The sequence below is a fragment of the Phalacrocorax carbo genome, chromosome 3, assembly GCF_963921805.1.
Source record: "Phalacrocorax carbo chromosome 3, bPhaCar2.1, whole genome shotgun sequence".
Lineage (NCBI taxonomy): Eukaryota > Metazoa > Chordata > Aves > Suliformes > Phalacrocoracidae > Phalacrocorax > Phalacrocorax carbo.
In genome coordinates, this window is record NC_087515.1 from 100,012,230 (window position 1) to 100,030,655 (window position 18,426).

The window sequence follows — 18,426 nt, forward strand, 5'->3', positions numbered from 1 at the left end:
ACCCCCATTTCAAAAAAAAAAAAAAAAAGGTGGCATTACATCACAGGACTACTGATTTATGGTTCTTTAGCTCATAAAGCTCAAAGTAATGAGCCCGTTACTTTGGAAAAAAAGAGTAGTAAAGCGCAAATTCCAACAAGTAAAAACACAGCATCAAGCCAAGCACTCTTCTTAATAAAATAATTTGATTTAGAGAGCCTTTAGATGAGCTCTGTGATTCATAAATACATAAACTGCCTTGCAAATCCTATTACAGATCCAACCTCTCTCCATCCATTAAATTTCATAAAACCGATCCAAAGGAATAAAAACCTAAACTCTTCAGAAGGACCTAAAATAGGGAAAACTGGTAGTTTGTTACCTAAGAACAAAAAAGCATGCAAAATAAACATTCTCCAAGTTCTTAATATAATACCAAGTTCTCAATATAATACCAATAATGTAAAATTTTTATACAGGAAAGTTACTACCTTGGTCACAAGACACTGTGCAACTGTTCACATGGACAGCTTGAAGGAAGGAAGGCATAAAGAGGTAAGAAAACTGAGAGAAACAATTGTAGACCCAATTTTGGGTTACAATCTGAAGGTTACATTCAAAATTACTTCACATGCAGGAGGTAAAATCATGTGTATTTGGCTTTAGCGAAAAGAGCCTGAAATGGCTAACACAGCCAGACAGGACACTAGATGAAGAAAAGAAGTATTTGATGTCAGAACAATTGGTTTGGCTCCAAAGATTCAGTAGGTAATTTCAATTTTAAGAGAGGTAATGCTGCTTTCAACAGTGCTCATGAAAACACAGGCTAAAACTAGAAAGAACAGACTGCACTTGGGGGAACACTTTCCCAGCGGCAATCCAGAGGGACAGGGAAAAAAGGTCCATTAAAAAGATGTCCCCAACAGTCTTTGTACCCTCTTACAGGGTCAGTCTTCCTCATCTTTTGTAAGAAATACCTGATTTGATAAACATATCCATAAACTAAATTGGTTAAAAGTTTGATTTTATTATGAAATCCACAAATGTCTCCAGATGATATGCAATTTAAATTCCATTCCCTCTATTACATGTATAATAAATCAAACTGCCCCAGTAAATGACATCCTGAAAAGCTACCGAATTCATGATAGCTGAGAAATACCAATTTAGTATGAATGTTGGTTATCTAGTTCACTGGCATGTGACCAGTCTGACCTGCTATGCTCACAAGCTTACAAAACTAGTGGATAAGCTTCCAGCAAGACACAAAAGAACAAAACAGAACACTTATCACTAGGGTACCATCCAAAGTTCAAAAAAGGTGTTGCTCTCAAGAGTCATGTCATAGCCTAAACTTCAGTTTCCACTTCTGATCAAGGAATTGCTCAGAAAGGAAAAAAAGAAGGCAACCCCAAAACCACACATCCACAACCACTCACACCGCCCAAATATTAAAGACGCCCAAGAGCTGTTCTACATAATCTACCCTCCTATGCTGGTCATTCAGGTCTTGGAAGAACTGCCACCTGACCACACTGATGAACAGAAACAAAGAGACGCCTAAAACAGATATGGGACACTTCTGATTGTTCCAAGAACTTGGGTTTCATTTAATTCTCAAAAGCCTCATTTTGTCAAATTCTGCCGTTTAAGTTGCAAAGAGTGCAGTTATATCCACTTCCACTATCGGCACTACATCCATCTGCTAATACCTACTTCAGGACAATATATGGCCCCTGTTACGAAAAGCTTGTACCTTGATTCACCGACATAACAGAAAGCTTCCTAACTGCGATATAAGAGCAGCAATCTGCTCAGTCTAACCCCACAAAACCAACAACCCAACTACATCTTTACAGTTTAGCAGTCACTCCACAAACACATCCTACAAGTATTTCAGCATAACATCTGTTAATTTGACCCATACCCTTTCCAGCCTGTGAGCCAGTCATAAAGAGTTAGCTCTACCTCTGCTCAAAGGCATTACCAGGATCACCAGGAAATAATCTTCTTGTCTTCTCCAAACATGTAACTGGTCAATCAAAGCTGAACAAGACAACCCCATTCTATTACACAGTGGCAATTACAGAGCAAGCTGACCAAGTAGACAAAGACCAACAACGTCATCCAACTGAAGAAACCATTTAGATCCAACACAAACCGGATTCGGGCCGAGACATTAACACAAGACTACTTTACTGGTACTGATATAGTTCTTCCTATCAACAGGACAACAGACACCCATTCTCATGCTCCTTGCTATTTGCATATAGCAGTACTGCTGACTGAGATGCTCAGTACAAGAGAGACATGGACCTGCTGGAGCAGGTCCAGAGGAGGGCCACAAAAAATGATCAGAGGGATGGAACACCTCTCCTATGGAGAAAGGCTGAGAGAGCTGGGGTTGTTCAGCCTGGAGAAGAGAACACTCCAGGAAGACCTCATTGTGGCCTTTCAATACTTAAAGGGGGCTTATAAGCAAGATGGGGACAAACTTTTTAGCAGGGCCTGTCATGACAGGACAAGGGGAAATGGTTTTAAAGAGGGTAGAACAAAAGCCAATGTCAATACAGCAGTAAGAAAAAGAACAGAAAACAAACACACACTCCAAGTTAAGAGCAAGACAGAAGGGGTTCTTAGACAAAAAGACCTGATCTCTGAAGTAAAGCAGATACAATGTTGTCACAATCCTGAGAAATTTGGTATGTGGGTAAACAGGCCTGAAACAAGCCTTTCTCAAAGCTCCTGTCACTCACGCAAGAAATTTCATATTTAGAACATGGTACAAGTTTTGTGTTGAAGGTACATAAAGATAGTATCTTGTTTTCTGCATAGGTTTACAAATATTCTTGAACTCTGCTCAAACCAGGCTTTCAAACAAGTATTAGTGAGCCATGCCTTCTGCTCCTCCACTTTATCGGTGAGACCCAATACCATTTTCGCCAAATCACCTCCTCAGTCCAACTGTTTTTACCTTTATCTCTTCAGCTTGCTCACAGCAATCAAATAAGCTGTAGCATGAAATCTTCACCACATTAAAAACTGAACAGAATAGAGTATGTTCCAGTTATTCATGGAGCAGCACGCCTTTGATGGCCCTCTGAACTAACTTCCATGAGCATTTTGCTCCTTAACTGTTCCATGATCTCAGTACGGGTTATGCAAAATACATCTTGAAGGTCTAAAACAAATTATGGTAAATGAATTTGTGCCTCTGAAAAAAATTAACTCTTCAGAAATGAAATAAAAAGTGTAAGAAATACAACCATCTGCTTTCAGAATTTCCTATGTCTTGCCCTGCTTAACATAAACAGATAACAAGTATACATAAACCTAGCAAAACAAGATAACCTTCCACTAGGGTTAGAAGCATAAGAGAAGAGCCAACAACCAACCATTTTGTTACCATACCGTTTCATGCAATGCAGAATATATTCATAGTGAAATGCTATGGGAAGGCGGGGGCAGGGAAGAACTGGAACAATCAAAATATAGCAAACTATCATTCTGCATGACACACCAATGGTGTTGTAGCTCTAAGGATGTAAGTAAGGCAAGTTTTCTGGGGCTAGTCATGCTTTTTTCTTTTTTACACAATTGACGTTGGTGTAGAGATAAGCTTTCACGCATATTGTCTGGAAAAAACAGCCTCTGTATGGGTAATTCTTACCGAGGGTACTATCATCTTGCACAACTGCATTCTTACCAGCAGACTACATAAACTTTGTTAGATCACGAACAGCCCCAGACAAATCAAACCGATCATGAGCTATATGGTTGCTCAAAGAAGACAGACAAGAAGAGAAACTTTGCTTCAAACTGATAATCTTTCTCAACTAATAAATAATTTAAATACATACCGCAGTCCTACTATCTCTGAATAAGGACAGTTCTTATCAAGACCTACAAAGAACAAGCAACAGCAAGAACACTCCATCGCCTTTTCGATATCTACTACATTAATTCCGAACTGCATGTTTTCATTTACTTACTGATATGTGGCTCTGCTCTTGCCTTCAGATTAAAAAAAAAAACCCAAAACATTAAATTCATGAACCTAGCGTAAATCAAATCAGTTGATTACCTTACTCTGCAGACAGCCTGAAATAACAGAACCCAAATAAATGAGCCAGCTCACTTATTTGAATGGACAGCAGCCTTAAAAACTGTTATTATTTAATTATCAGTAGTATTAATTATTGCACTGCTGATCACTTTTAGGAGAAATACGTGCCAAAAAAGCCGACAAAAGTCTCCCCGTAACCTCCAAAATGTCCAGCTGTACCTTATGAGTTAATTAAAATATTTTAAATGCAGTATCTGTTTAATGGAGGATGCACAGGATGCAGTGTGAAACAAGAATCTGCATCACTATTTTACTGGAAGGAAAAAACTCAGGAGTAATTTTTTTAGTTGTATACATTGTACAGTCTTACGCACATTAAGAGTGATACAATTTTGTTGGGTTACGGACAAAAACATATAAGGATACAGACTACAGCAAGAACAAATTAAAACATTAAGGGTGGCCTCAATGATGTTCTACTGAAGTAGTGAAAAGATCAAATTTCTTGTTTTGGCTTTGCAGTCCACTTTTTCATTGCCTCAGTCAATATCACCTTTGATTTACAGTTGTCCACATTGTTATACTACTAAATTTAGTGAAGATGAGAATTTAGTCTATTAGTAGAAGCAAAATACATACTGTATCAGGAAATTATCAAGATTTTCAGAAACTGTTTGTAGAAGTTACTAGAAAAAAACTAAATGTTGATATAATCAAAGTTATCTGCATTAATCTACAACACTTCAGTAATGAACCTAAAAAAATTATTATTTTTAGGTTTTAGGTATTTTTTATTATATACAGTCAAATAAAAAACTATTAAACTTAGAGTATATTTTTGTCTCTTACACCAAATTCAGGGTACATATTCCAACTATTAATCAACAGAAATAATTTTAGGGACTGGATGACTTTTTTTTGAGCTTCCAAAACTACTCCACAACTCCTAAGATTATTTTTATTTAAAACTTTGCTCTAAACTGGTTCCAAATCAGGTGTTTCCAAACAGTAAAAGAGAACTGTATTTTCATTCCAGGGTTTTGTCTGAAGCCAACCAAAGCAGAACACCGAGAATCCAGTATCAGCCCAGTACCAGAAGGTCTAGCAACAACAGAATAAACCTGAGGTCAGAGCAGTAATTTGTACAACTCTCATGCTCCTCCTGCTAATCCAGAATTATTACATTTTCTGAAGACAACTAGTAACTTCACTGATCAGGCACAGTACTTACACTAAACAAATAATGGCTTTAATTGGGAATAATTTACATATACTCAAGACAAAGCCTAAATTACTTCTGATCCAGATTAGGAGCCTTCTTCTATTGTTAAAAAGAGCTGCACATGGTTTACATGCCAGGCATGTAAGCAGCACAACAAAAAGGGCAGGAAGGAGACAGAAATCCCAAATTATTATTTCTACATTATGAAAATGGGTTGGTACTAGAGTATAACTGCATTTGAAATCGTAATCTTAAAAAATTGTAACATTTACCTGTTGAACAAGGCATCTGGAAATTGGGATCATTGCTATCCAAAACAGGCAAACAGAACTGGGCACTTGCAGATCCTAGCATAGGATCCTTATCGCTGAGCATGATCTTCAGCGAATCCTCTAAGACATTTTGACTTGTACTAAAATCCTCACAGACTTCATTCTCCAGGTTGGATCCTAGAAATAGGGCATCATCTAAGTGTTCAGTAGGAATTAAATGGTTAAATGTATCAACTATATCCATGAAGACTCCTGTGTGTCTTTCAGCCCTATAGAAAGACAAGAAAAATACCATAAGAAAATAAGCTACAAATTGTAAAACACCTAAGAAACCAGCAAATTGTTTTGGCTGTTGTTTTTTATAAAGAATGCTTAAGGTATTTTAGAATTGTAACCAAAAAAAAAAAAATCTGCTTACGGCTTAGTATGGCCCACTGCATATGTAAAAATCAATTCTCTAACTGATTAGTCTTAAAAAGAAATCTCATGCTAAGTTAATATAAACTACACTATCAAGAACAATCGAACCTGCTTAGCAGCATTGTGAGCACGCATCTTTAAATGTAAAAAGATGAGGTCAGCTTCCACTAACACCAGTGGAGCTGAGAAAACCGAGCGCCTGACCTACTAGGCCCAAAATTGAGACGGACTATATTTCCATTCATAGAAGAACTACCAAGTCCATCACATCAAATAATTATTTTCAGCTGCAAGGCCGTATCACTACTATTTTTCACCTATCATTACATTCAACAAAATTACAGAAATTTTATATGAAAATCTGACCTCAATCAAGTATGAGAATTCAGAGCTCGCTTCAAAAGGGCCAAGAGGCTTTTAGAAATTTCAATTTTGAAGTTTATGTAAAACTTAAGAAACTGCATTCAAAGATGGCACCTATGTTCTACAGGAAGGAATTCACTATTTTCTAAATCACTTCTTTTGCAATATAGCAGAAATGCAACTACGGCAGCAGAGAGTCAACTAATAAGAATATATAACTACACAACAGAATCAAAAAAAGTCAGCAAAATGTTTGTTCAGAAGTTTAGCATAAGCATATACTTAGAGTGGAGAGATAATTACAATATGGTCATGGAGCAAGGAAAACAGAGTAATACAGTAGTGCCTGGCTTAATTTGGCATACAGTAAAGTCTGGGAGACCAGTTCTGGCACACACAAAGCTGTTCAAGCTTCTGGAAGCAGAAAAAGGATGTACATTCTCTCCTGCTCCTTCCTTCATCACCCTCCTCCCACACGCTAGACAGGATTTTTTTTTTTTAATGAACTCATTAATTAAAGGAAAAGTGAGATTTAGAGTTTGTAGTGCTTGAATTACTTCCTATATCTCTGTTCCTGCAATCTGCCACTAAATAAATCCAGTACCTGCTCATGCTTACTAGAACAGTAAGTATGCTTCCTTATATACATCAACGGGACATTTCTGTTTTAGCAATCAACAGGGAAAATCCTAGCCACACACATCCGAGCTCTGCTACAGTTTCAACCCTATTTATCCAATTTATTTAATTTCACAAGTTTACAAAACCCAGAGGTGAGCAGGAAAGATGTTTTGTTTTGAAAACACAACAGTCTCTTTCATTCTCCCATAGTGCAGCTCAGAAGAAAACAATAGTCAGGTATGGCACTATGTCTTTGCAGAGCATGGTGTCTTTACAGTATTTACACATTAACTGTGACAACAGTCTAATACACAACACCCTACTGACCAAACACCCAGCAAGAAGGAAAGTCAGGCCAAGTCAGGTGAATTTAGTAAGCACGTAACAGTCTTACAGCAGCAAGTACATAATAATTTGAAAGCTCCCTAACCAAAAAAATATTTTTTCATCAAGCAATGCAGTGCATCTACATATATACCAGGCCAACCAGCACCTATAGCAGTCCACATTCTTTTCACAGTTGTCAAAATAATTTTCAAATTTTGCAACAAATAAAGCAGCAATCTAACACAGGAAGTGCTATGCTGCACTGTATAATCTATTTTTACTATGCCATCTAGTTACAACTATACTATACTGGATAAACTACAAGAGCTGCAGTGTCTCAACATAAGTAAATAACTATAAATACCCCAATCCAGTATTTTAAAACACCTTCCTGTAACAACAGGTTCTTTTCATATAAGCATGACACAAGTACAGAAGTGACAGACGCAGGATAAAACAATGGTGAACCCTGACACTTAACTGCCAATAACACTGCAACAGAACACCCACGAATTACTGCAAGAAACCTTTTGTACCCAAAACTGAAGAGTGGCAGGGGCTTTAGGCATATATGCAATATTACATCTCAAGTTTTTTCTGGACAGGAGGGGAACATTCATATAACTGTTACTAACACTGCTGTTACCAAAGCAGTGCTGACCACTTCAGTAAGAGCAGTGTTAAGTAGCAAAGCTCAAGCAGAACGTTAGCACTGCAACAAAAATCACTGCTGACAGAAATTAACCTGTGGCTTCAGCAGTGTGATGAAAAAGAATACCTACAGTTTTGCAAGACTACCATGCAGCCATTCACAACACTAAAAGCACTGCAAAATAACTAATTGTCCAAGCAACTATACACGCAATGGCCACAGCCACCTTCAAAAGCACCTAACTAGCTATTAGAGAAAATTCAAGAGGAATTTTATTGAAAGGTTTATTTCTAGAACTTGAGTCTATGACCAAGTATAAGCTCTATCCAAATTCTGGATCAAAAAGTCATTGTAACGATATAAACAAAATGGTTATGCATAAAATTCCTACCACCACAAAATCTACGATTAAAGAATTTGTTCTACAGTCTTAAAAATAGTTAGAGAGGTTATCCCAGTAAAGCACAAAAAATTTTGCTTTACCTGGTTCAAGAAATCACCATCAATTCTTTGCATAACTTTTAGAGTACCAAGTTTAGAAAATTATTTCTAGCATTACTAGATGAACTAATACATGAAGTGTAGAATCTACAGGACCCACAATGAAAGACACACTTCTTGCTGGACAGCCAATTGTTAGGAACAGTTGATACAAAATAAAAAATTATTCCCTTACAATACCTGAAGTGCCTGAATTTTGAACAGTTTATTTTGCATTTGAAACACTGAACACCAGGAAAAATAGCCAGAGGTATAGGTAAAAACACAGTGAAGTTTTTCATGGTCATTTATTTCCAAAGATAACTCTAACAGCTCTGACGACGAATGTATCGTTCCCCTGGAACACAGCTGTGTCCTCCACTTGAACCCTAAAGGCCAATGGCTTGGCATCACTCACAGCAAAAGTGCACGTACCAAGCGTACTCCCATCCCGCAATAATTCAAAAATGTTTTCCCACTGGGTAGTTAATCAGAAGCAACAGAATATGAAAAGTCTCATGTATTGAGAACCAGCGAGGAGCGTTCATGAATGAGGCAAAAGAGCAAATGCCAGAGGAGGAAATCCCAGCCAGGTTCCAGACACAGAATTTCTCCCACCCGCTGGCTCCTGGAACAGCGGGGCATGTACTGAGACTGCTACATCACACAGCGCAGCAAGATACAGGAGCGTGGGTGCAATGAGATCTGACCATCAAGAAAAGCTAAATGTATAAAGAGTATTCCCCTCAATTCCTTAAATAAAGTGCATTTCTCTTATACTCCTGAGATTGATTTGTTTCAATCATCCCTCCCCACTGCAACAGCAGGTACTCACAGAAGTAACCCACCAACCAAACTCTTTCATTATTAAGTGATCCATCACTAAAATTAACCCTATTGAAGAGGAAATGTCAGTTAAACACAACTTCCAGAACTTCTCTCACATTATGTTTACCATAAAATCTCAATCGTGTGCACCCTCAGTAAGTCTGCAGATGACACCAAGTTGGGCGGGAATGTCAATCTATTCAAGGGTAGGAAGGGTCTGCACAGGGACCTGGACAGGCTGGATCAATGGAACGAGGCCAACTGTATGAGGTTTAACAAGGCCAAGTGCCGGGTCCCGCACTTGGGTCACAACAACCCCACGCAACGCTACAGGCTTGGGGAAGAGTGGCTGGAGAGCTGCCTGGAGGAAAAGGACCTGGGGGTGCTGGTTGACACCTGGCTGAACATGGCTATCTGGGCACACTGCTGCCCAAGAAGGCCAATGGCATCCTGGCTTGTATCAGGAATAGTGTGGCCAGCAGGAGGAGGGAAGTGATTGTGCCCCTCTACTCGGCACTGGTGAGGCCACACCTCCAGTACTGTGTGCAGTTTTGGGCCCCTCACTACAAGAGGGATATTGAGGTGCTGGAGTGTGTCCAGAGAAGGGCAACAAAGCTGGGGAAGGGTCTGGAGAACAAGGCTTATGAGGAGGGAGTAGCTGAGGGAGCTGGGGTTGTTTAGTGTGGAGGAGGCTGAGGGGAGACCTTATCACTCTCTACAACTACCTGAAAGGAGGTTGCAGTGAGGTGTTGGTCTCTTCTCCTAAGTAACTAGTGATAGGACAAGAGGAAATGGCCTCAAGTTGTGTCAGGGGAGGTTTATACTGGATACTAGGAGAAACTTCTTCACCAAAAGGGTTGTCAGGGATTGGACCAGGCTGCCCAGGGAAGTGGTTGAGTCACCATCCCTGGAGGTATTTAAAAGACATGTAGATGTGGTGCTTAGGGACATGTTTTAATGGTGGACTTGGCAGTGCTAGGTTAACAGTTAGACTAGGTGACCTTAAAGGTCTTTTCCAACCTAAATAATTCTATCATTCTATTATTCTCTTCATGCTCTCAAATAATTTTCTTTTCCAGCTTATAAAACTCATTTCTTTAGTTTTTAAATTAGTTTAAGTTAGGTATGTCATCGTACTGCCTCAAATCCCAACAAATACTGGTATGAAATAAACGTGTTGTAGGATCTCATGTGGCAGATATTTACCTTCTCCCCATTTACTACTTTTTATCTCTACGTCTCCAGCAGCTCTAAATTACTGTCTGAAATTAAAAGATAAATAGGCAGAATGATCACTTGCTAAGGAAAGAAGAGAGATCTCAAGCATATCCTTTCAAACTCATCTTGGAAGGGAAGGAAGACTAATATCTGGACAAGAGATACTGTACATCTTTAAGATTTCTCATTTTTTAGTTTGTCTATGAAAGAGGCAAAAAATTACTTCAGTTGCTGTTGTATTATTCTTATCAGAACAGTTTAGCAAAGATATCCAACTGCATCAGCATGTCTCTACCACCTTATCCAAAATCCACCTCAAGCAGAGGTGATCACAAATTGTATATACCAGTAGAAATCCTGAGTGTTTCTTAGCTGATGTACAGGCCAAACACACTCTGTCTTTCACTGCATTCTAAATTGTCTCCCTTTAAACACCAGGGGTGTTTAATTTTCCAACTACATATTTGGATTTCCATTAGCTATATTTGTGTTGTTATTTTATTATTTTCCTTTACACATGTTTTATTCAGCTTTAATAGTGTCCCTACACCATTTATTTTACTAAGCAAAAGTTAGGTTTCATACTTTTAAATAGCATTCACTGTAATTACTTTCTCTCATTCCCTCTCTGCCCAGAGGGTGACTTTCACTTATTATTTTACATTTTAAATTTGACTTTCATGTATTAGCTTATATTTTATACCTATAAATATAAAATAGAAATTCCTGTATTTTTAATAACTGACAATTTAGAAAGAAATCTCATCCTCAGAAGTTGGACTTCAGAAAAATAAAATATTTCTACATAGAAAATTTTTTTTTAAATTGCCTAAATTGGGAACAAGGGGGAAAAAAGTCTGAAGGAACCTAATCAAAGAAAGGAAAAAAAACCTCACACTCCTTATTTAGGATACTCAAAATCCCAGGTGTTGAAGATCTTATCTACTCTATTGGCCTACCTGAATCAGTGAGTCTGAAGCTGCTGAAGGCAGCATAGTAACATCACAATTCCTTCCATTTCATTTATGTACCTTTCTGAATAGCATCTGTTCCTTCCAATTCACTGAATCTGGATAGTGCTTTTAAAAGCTTTTGTAAATCTAGTTATTGACTGAACTAGTGTTGGAAACATTGCAACACTCAAAATATAAGACTTGGCCTGCAGTCCTGTAAACACCTTCCTTCAGCTTACGCACACCAAATGACTAAGAGCAAGGACTAGTCATAACAGTAATAGACTCCATTAAATAAAAAAATCCATATTACTTGTATTTCTTCAAGTAGTAGTAATAAATGCTGGTCAGAAAAGTATACAAAAGGAACTGCCCTATTTGGATGAATAACACCTTAGATGCCAAAACAGATGTGAAAAGCTGACTCAGCCTGTCACAGAGGAATCAAATTATAAGTAACAGTAACTGTCAAAAACTTTTCAGCAAAAGAGGGAAACTGCACCTTAACTGACATGCAATTAGCTAACAACACAGGCAGTTAAAAAAAATCCCTCACCTGAGTCTTTTGGTAATTACTGTACCAAAAAAGAGCATTCAAGGTATCAAGTTCATCAACTTGATACCTTTTTCACAGAGCTGTGATGTTGGACAACCCCATGTGCTCACCGACACCTTGACACTTAAAACCCACCTACCAATCAATGTAATTTCAAAGTGCTGACGCTAAGCAGAGGCAAGTTTTACAATCAAATCCCCTCTTTCCTTGTATACAAAACCTTAAAGTTTAAGGTCACAAGCATCTAACTGAAAACTAACATTAAGTTGCCACGTGTCCATGTTTTAACTGTTAGAACCTGCATTTGTTCTTACAACATTTATGGATATTATGGCACCAAAAGCCAGAACCGAGACCCAGGTCCTCTGTGTTAACAGATTCTGGCTAACAGAGCTCACAGTCTAAACACATCATGTGATAAAAAAGGAAGTCAATTCCAGACAGTGCATCAGTGGCAGAATTGATAAGAAAACTTCAACTTTACAACACTCATGCTAGTGCACTGTCTACTCTGGTTCACACTGGCTCAAATCCCACCATCTAGGGCAGTCTTCAAGAATTAAATTAACCAACAAAAGATTTTTGACAGGACAAGCAATTTGATTTACGAACATATGCATTGCAATATAGCCCCAAAAATGCATTTGGAACTGTTAAAGAAAATTTCAGTGTCCTTTCTCAAAAAAGGATACATCCCTTGGATGGAATATGGTTTGCTGAGCTTTGGCCTTTGACCATAATCAAGTTTGATCTTTCTCCTTCACCCGTCTCGCAACAAACAGGACACTGTCAAAGACCTGTCTAACAGTAACATGTATTCAACAGGTTTATTTGAAACATCAATATTGCTGTAAAGAAGGCCCAGGTACACCAACAAAGCTATACACCAGAAACATCAACCCATAAGTATCCATATGCCACCTGTTACCTTATTTTAATCCCCTATTTATTATTTGTTATTTATTATTTTAACCCCTCATTTGAACATAGTATAAATGTTAAGCTGTGTAACAGGTTACACCGATTATTTGTTAGTCACCCCAGACAGAGTAATTTCAATTGCAATACCTTTTGGATTTGTCAGTCTCTCTCTGATAATGATTCATACGGAAACACACATTAGAATTAGATTTTTCAGAAATACTTATAAGCTTAATGGCTAAGCTTCATGAAGTTTTCCACAGAAATACACCATCCATCACACAGCTATACTGACACTGCTCCAGCAGATGTCATAAGCTGTCCATAATTTTTACTTTTTGCCGCTATATAATAAACACTCATATCCCAATTTAGTGGATTTTGTCACTGCTACTTCACAATATTACCTTTCAAAAATATTCCCTTGCCACAAAAGAAGTTTCTGACATAATATGCCAGAATAATATAATGAAACAATGAAAGTTTATGATTTCCTACAAATAAATTTATCTCCTCTCAGTATGCTTAAGACTTGGATTTAACAATATTTAAGTTGACATGGGAAAATTAATTTTTTAAAAACACAAACTTCCATTTAAAAAAACAGCTAAAAAATTTCATACAGCCTACATTGGCTCAGCTCTCTGCACAACATGAGTGTATTTACTCCATGAGGTAGAACTAAGCCTTCAAAGAAGAGGTCACAGAAGCATAACAGATAATAATTACAGGTTTTTTTAGAGCTTTTGCTTTCTTAGAAACACACTACCACTGTGCTGAATTACTGCCGTTAATTATGTTGAATCAGATCTAGCCAACATGGTTTGTAGTTAGGTGCCCTTTCAGATGCTTGAAATTCCTGAGGGTTTGCAAATGTAAAATGCATATAAAAACTGAATGACTAACAGGCAATGACAGCTGAAAAAAACCTAGGTGTTCAGAACTCTGTATTTTTATGTATCATCTTTAAAGCTAACTACAGAAATTAAAAGCAGAAGCTACTCAGTAAAGAAAAAAAAGAGCTGAGCAGCAGTTTCTTTGTGGGCTACACACTAAGCGTAAAGACTACTCAAAGTTAAATTATTCCAAGAAACATAAAATCCAGGTTTTCAAGATCTCCCTTACAGTGTGCCCTGAACCTTAATTTATTAAGCAAAAAAACCTGCAAATTTGTGGTGTTAAAGAGATGCCAGATGCTTACCATCCTAACATTTAACCGGACAATATTTCCACTCTGTCGTGATGTTAGCATCCATTTTTATAAAAGCAAATGTACAGAAATTACATGATGGATTAACAGCTACATAAAAGACACCATCACAACTGGTATGGTACGGCTGTTGCCATCCCACGTTCCTGCCTTCCCTTCCTCACTTTTACACTTCATTCTGCAGGCTATTTCTACTTACTCAACCTAGCACAGAGTGCTCTTCTTCCAATCCCTCACCTCATGGCTACAACGGGTCTCCATTGTGTGGACCATATATAAAGCACACCCTCAATCACAGGAGCAATGGCTCTTCCAAAGCCTTATGTTAATTATTTGCATTCAAGTAGCAAGCAAGAAGTGTGGACAAGTTGCCTCAGAAAGAGCATCTCATCCAAGAATAGGATCTGGAAATACCACCAGGCCACTGAATCCCCCGGGGAACACCGATGCCCACGTTCTCTCCCGCACTTCCTACAGTGGGTACTGTACACAAGAGTTAAACACAGAAATTGTTGATGATGCTAAGTTTGAGAGACAGGAGGAGGAGCCCAGAACAGGTCAGACCAATAGCAGGAAGAACAGCAGGGTCTAAATTGGTGTTTGTTCCTCAGGTTTATATGGGGCAAGGAGGCATTAGCGGCTCAAGGAGTGGGAAGGGACAAGCACTGCCAAGAAGGGGCACGGCCCAGCAAACGCGGGGCGGGGAAGGCGGTGCTGAGAAGCCGGCGGCAGCACGGCCCCGGGCAGGCAGCTTGCGGCAGGGTGAGGGCCGGGAGAGGCCACCGCAGGCAGCCAGGCCAAAGCCAGAGCGCCATGCCCGGTGGCAGGACAAGAAGGCCAGGACCCGCAGGGCCCAGTCTCCGCAGGGTCGGCGCCGCGGGGCCGCGCCCGGGCCGAGCGGAGTGGGGCAGCCGGGGCTCGCCCGGGGAGCGCCCCCGGACCCACACCCAGGCCGCGGGCCGCCGCTGCAACACAGGCCGCCGCCGCCGGTGGCAGCGCCGCCTCCGCACCCCAGCCTGTGCCGGCGGCGCCGCGGCGGAAGCAGGCCGCGCTCCCACCCGGGCTGGCCCGCCGCGCTGGGCCTCGCCGCCAGGCCGGGCCAGGCCAAGCCAGGCCGCGGCCCCGACAGCACCGCCACCGCAGGCCCAGCCCAGCCCGGCCCCGCCTGGCCGCCCGCCGCGCCCCGGCGAAGGCAGGGCGAGGCCGCGCAGCGCAGCGAGCCCCTTCGCCTCCTTCCCCCCTCCTTCCCCCGTTCCCCTGCCGCGACCCGGCGGCGTTAACTCACCCCGCTCCGCCGCCCAGCACTGCCCCGGAGCCGCGGAGGAAAGACGCGGCGGACGCAGCGAAGGGAGAGAGGGCGGCCCCCGCTCCCACAGGCCGCGGGGCTGCGCGCGGGCTTCCCCTCCCCCGGCTCCGCTGGTCCCGGCCTGCCTCGCCTCGGCCTGGCTCGGCTGGCGGTGCCGGCCGCGTGCCCGCTGCCCCCTAGGCGCGCCCCCGCGGCGTCAGGCGAGCGGCGCCGCGCCGGGCCCGGCCGCTCACGTGACGGCGCTGTTTACGGCGGGGGGGGGGAGGAGAGGGTGCGCCGCCGCGCATGCGCGGGCGCCGGGACTGGACGGGGCGGGGGTGGCCGGCAGCGCGCCCCCGCGGCGGGGAGAGGGTTCGGGCACTGCTGCGGGGTCGTGCGGGTGCTTGGTGCCGCATATTCCCGGCGGCACCCGCCGCCCCGTGACACAGCCGCGCCAACCCCCGCCAAGGAGCCGGAGCCGGCCGCCGCGCCCCTCCCGGGGGGTCCCGAGCGCCCTCCCGGGGTTTGGGGGCCGAAACAACCCGAAGCACCTGGCCGGTGCGTGTGCCACCCCCTGGCGTCGGTCCGCAGGGAGCAGCCGCCGCCCGCCGCGGTGCGGCCCTGGGTACGCAACCTGCTGCTGTGGGTCCGTCCTGCCCGCCGGCGGCCCCGCGCCGTTCTCTGCAGCTCCCGGCGGGCCGGCTTCGTCGGTTACCGCGGGCGGAGCGGGAACAGCCCCCGGAGCCGCCAGTCCCGGGGAGACGTGCCTCGTGCCGCCCCTCGGCACGTGCGTTTTCCCCTTGGCCTCCTTTTTTTCCAATAACAATTTCCGCACGTGCGCCGCAGGTACCTGCGGCACGCGCTGGCACGGGTCCCCACCAAGAGGCTCTCCCCGTGTGAGTTCACCAGGTCGCCAGAGCCTGCAGTAACGCAATGTCTACATAAGGTTACCCGAGGAACGGACGGCTTCTAGTTTGCCTCGCAGCGTGAGTTAAACGCAGCACATGTCGTTGTTCCTTCAGCCGGATGGTCAGCATGAAGTGCGGTAGTGGGGTTTTATGGCATATACCAAGCTTCAAATTAAACGCACCCCCAGAAGAGAAGTGGGTTCTGAACATTATTTCTAATGATCAAATTCTAACAAATAAATCTTCTGAATGACCATATATTAATACTGCCTTTACATATTCCTCATATTCTGTAACGAAATGCAAACATTTTACGATGTCAGGACAAAAAGAGTTAACATAAAGGTGAGGAAGTTAAAATAGGTTGGTTTTCCTTTGGGTTTTCTGTGGTTTTTTTAGTTCTGTTTTGAGTCTTCGAGGTGCGTGTTCTCTAGGGCCTGCTGTGGTGCCATAAAGGCTGAAATAAATATTTCTCTTGCTACCATCGCAGTAAGTAAGGAGGCTTTGAGCTGAAGGCACAGCGGCACAGTGACGTTTTCAGCCACTATGCAGGTTAGTTGCAGCAAGATAGTAACACTTTTGAAGCAGGACACAGGTTTTTAACCCACCTGAACATTTTTCTCTCTGTCCTTCTTAGATCACCTTGATGCAAATCACCACAAATTTTTTTTTTCCTATTTTCTTCCTGTGCTTTCCCAGTTTCAGAAATTCTCTCTCCTTTCCAAGGCAAGCATCTCCAAAAAAATACCTCCTTCTTACGATGGCACGGAACTGGGCTACTGGGCTGATTGCACTAATTTCTCCAAAGTCTTTTCAGGCACAGTCTTTCAACAAGGCACTGAAACTGATATATTGTAAAGATTATACTAAGAAATGAAATTACTGTCTGAAGTGAAATTCAGTTAAACACATTTGCATCCCACTGCATTGCAAAAATTTTCTGGCGTTCAAGCCTTTTGATCTCATTACTTTTGACAGGAGCACCAGACAAAGCACTGCTAGTAATCTGATCATTATTCATTGCCCTATTCAGTTCTTTCTTTACACTTGCAAGAGTCACGTAACTCCAGTGACCCAGCTCAGCTTAGCAGAGTTTATATACTTTCCTTCCATGACCCATGCTGCACCAGTCCCTTTATAGTCACAATTGCCTGTAACATACATAGTGAGCTTGCACACCTATGGGCAATCACAACCTATGTTGTTTAACTTAACATTAAAAAAAAAATCCAAACAAAAAACAGGGAAACACCACGCTGGGCAGTGTAATAGGCATTACAGAGGTCTTTGTGTACAACGACAGATCAGTTACACGCAATTACAACTGCACCATCTGCTATCTTTCCTAGCAATGTTTTTATCGTGTCATCCCTTTCCACATGAGCTGCTTGGTAATAGTACAGATCTTGCAAGTTGTTTCTACTGGAAAGCAACCTATTTATTTTCAGGAAACAGTCTACTAGTGCCCTGAACACAAGAGAAAGCAGCAGCAGCAGAAGGCGGTTTCTTTGCTTATAGTTCCAAGTCTCTTTTCAGCCACAAACTCTTTCCCAGAGGTTCCTGAATGATTCTCCTTACAGCTTTCCCCTGCCCTTCCATGTTTTTTTCTAAACGGTATCTCTGAAAATATGCTATACACAGTCAGATACCGTACTGGTCTTAAACATGGCTCGCTTTTGAGTGTTAATTGCTAGTTCTCCAGCTGCCAAAAATGTAGAAAGGTGTTAGATTGCTTCATACGCTTAGCTGGACAGTTTTTCTCCCATGCTGCAGGGTAGTATTTGCCACTGTCAGAAGCTGCGATATGTTACAGCAGGTAGGCCAATAACTCTTCAAGCAAAGTCTCACAGGAACATCTGTTTTGGCTTGAATTTTCTCAAGATACTTGATCTAAATTATTTTAAAACCCAAGCGTTGCAGTTATTTTGTAAATTACATAACTTCCTAGAATGTCATACAAAGCAGAATTAGACCTCTGAAAGAAATTAAAGTATATCTACTACAGCAGCGGTTGCATTTATCAACTGGATTTGCAACACTGAACAAGCTTATTTTTTTTCTGCTGTCTGCCTTCTGAAAAGTCATTAGATTTGCACCTCTTAATAATTAGATAACTTCCTTTTATACCACGTTTGCCATGATTTC

The 18,426-nt window shown here is 41.7% G+C and overlaps 1 protein-coding gene across 6 annotated transcripts in view; it reads right to left on the minus strand.

Annotated features, from left to right (window-relative positions):
* Positions 1-15,514, minus strand: part of PHF3 (PHD finger protein 3) — a 51,454-nt gene extending 35,940 nt beyond the window's left edge. Inside the window, exons 1-2 of one of the 6 annotated variants that reach the window (XM_064447847.1) lie at positions 15,374-15,507; positions 5,540-5,808 (exon numbers count right to left, since the gene is read on the minus strand). In XM_064447847.1, coding sequence (XP_064303917.1) covers positions 5,540-5,783 — 244 coding nt within the window. In that variant the 5' untranslated portion in view covers positions 5,784-5,808; positions 15,374-15,507. Of the gene's footprint in view, positions 1-5,539; positions 5,809-15,373 lie in introns of those variants that run through there. The other 5 variants (XM_064447849.1, XM_064447851.1, XM_064447852.1 and 2 more) reach the window with 5 other exon arrangements.
* Between the last annotated feature and the right edge of the window lie 2,912 nt (positions 15,515-18,426).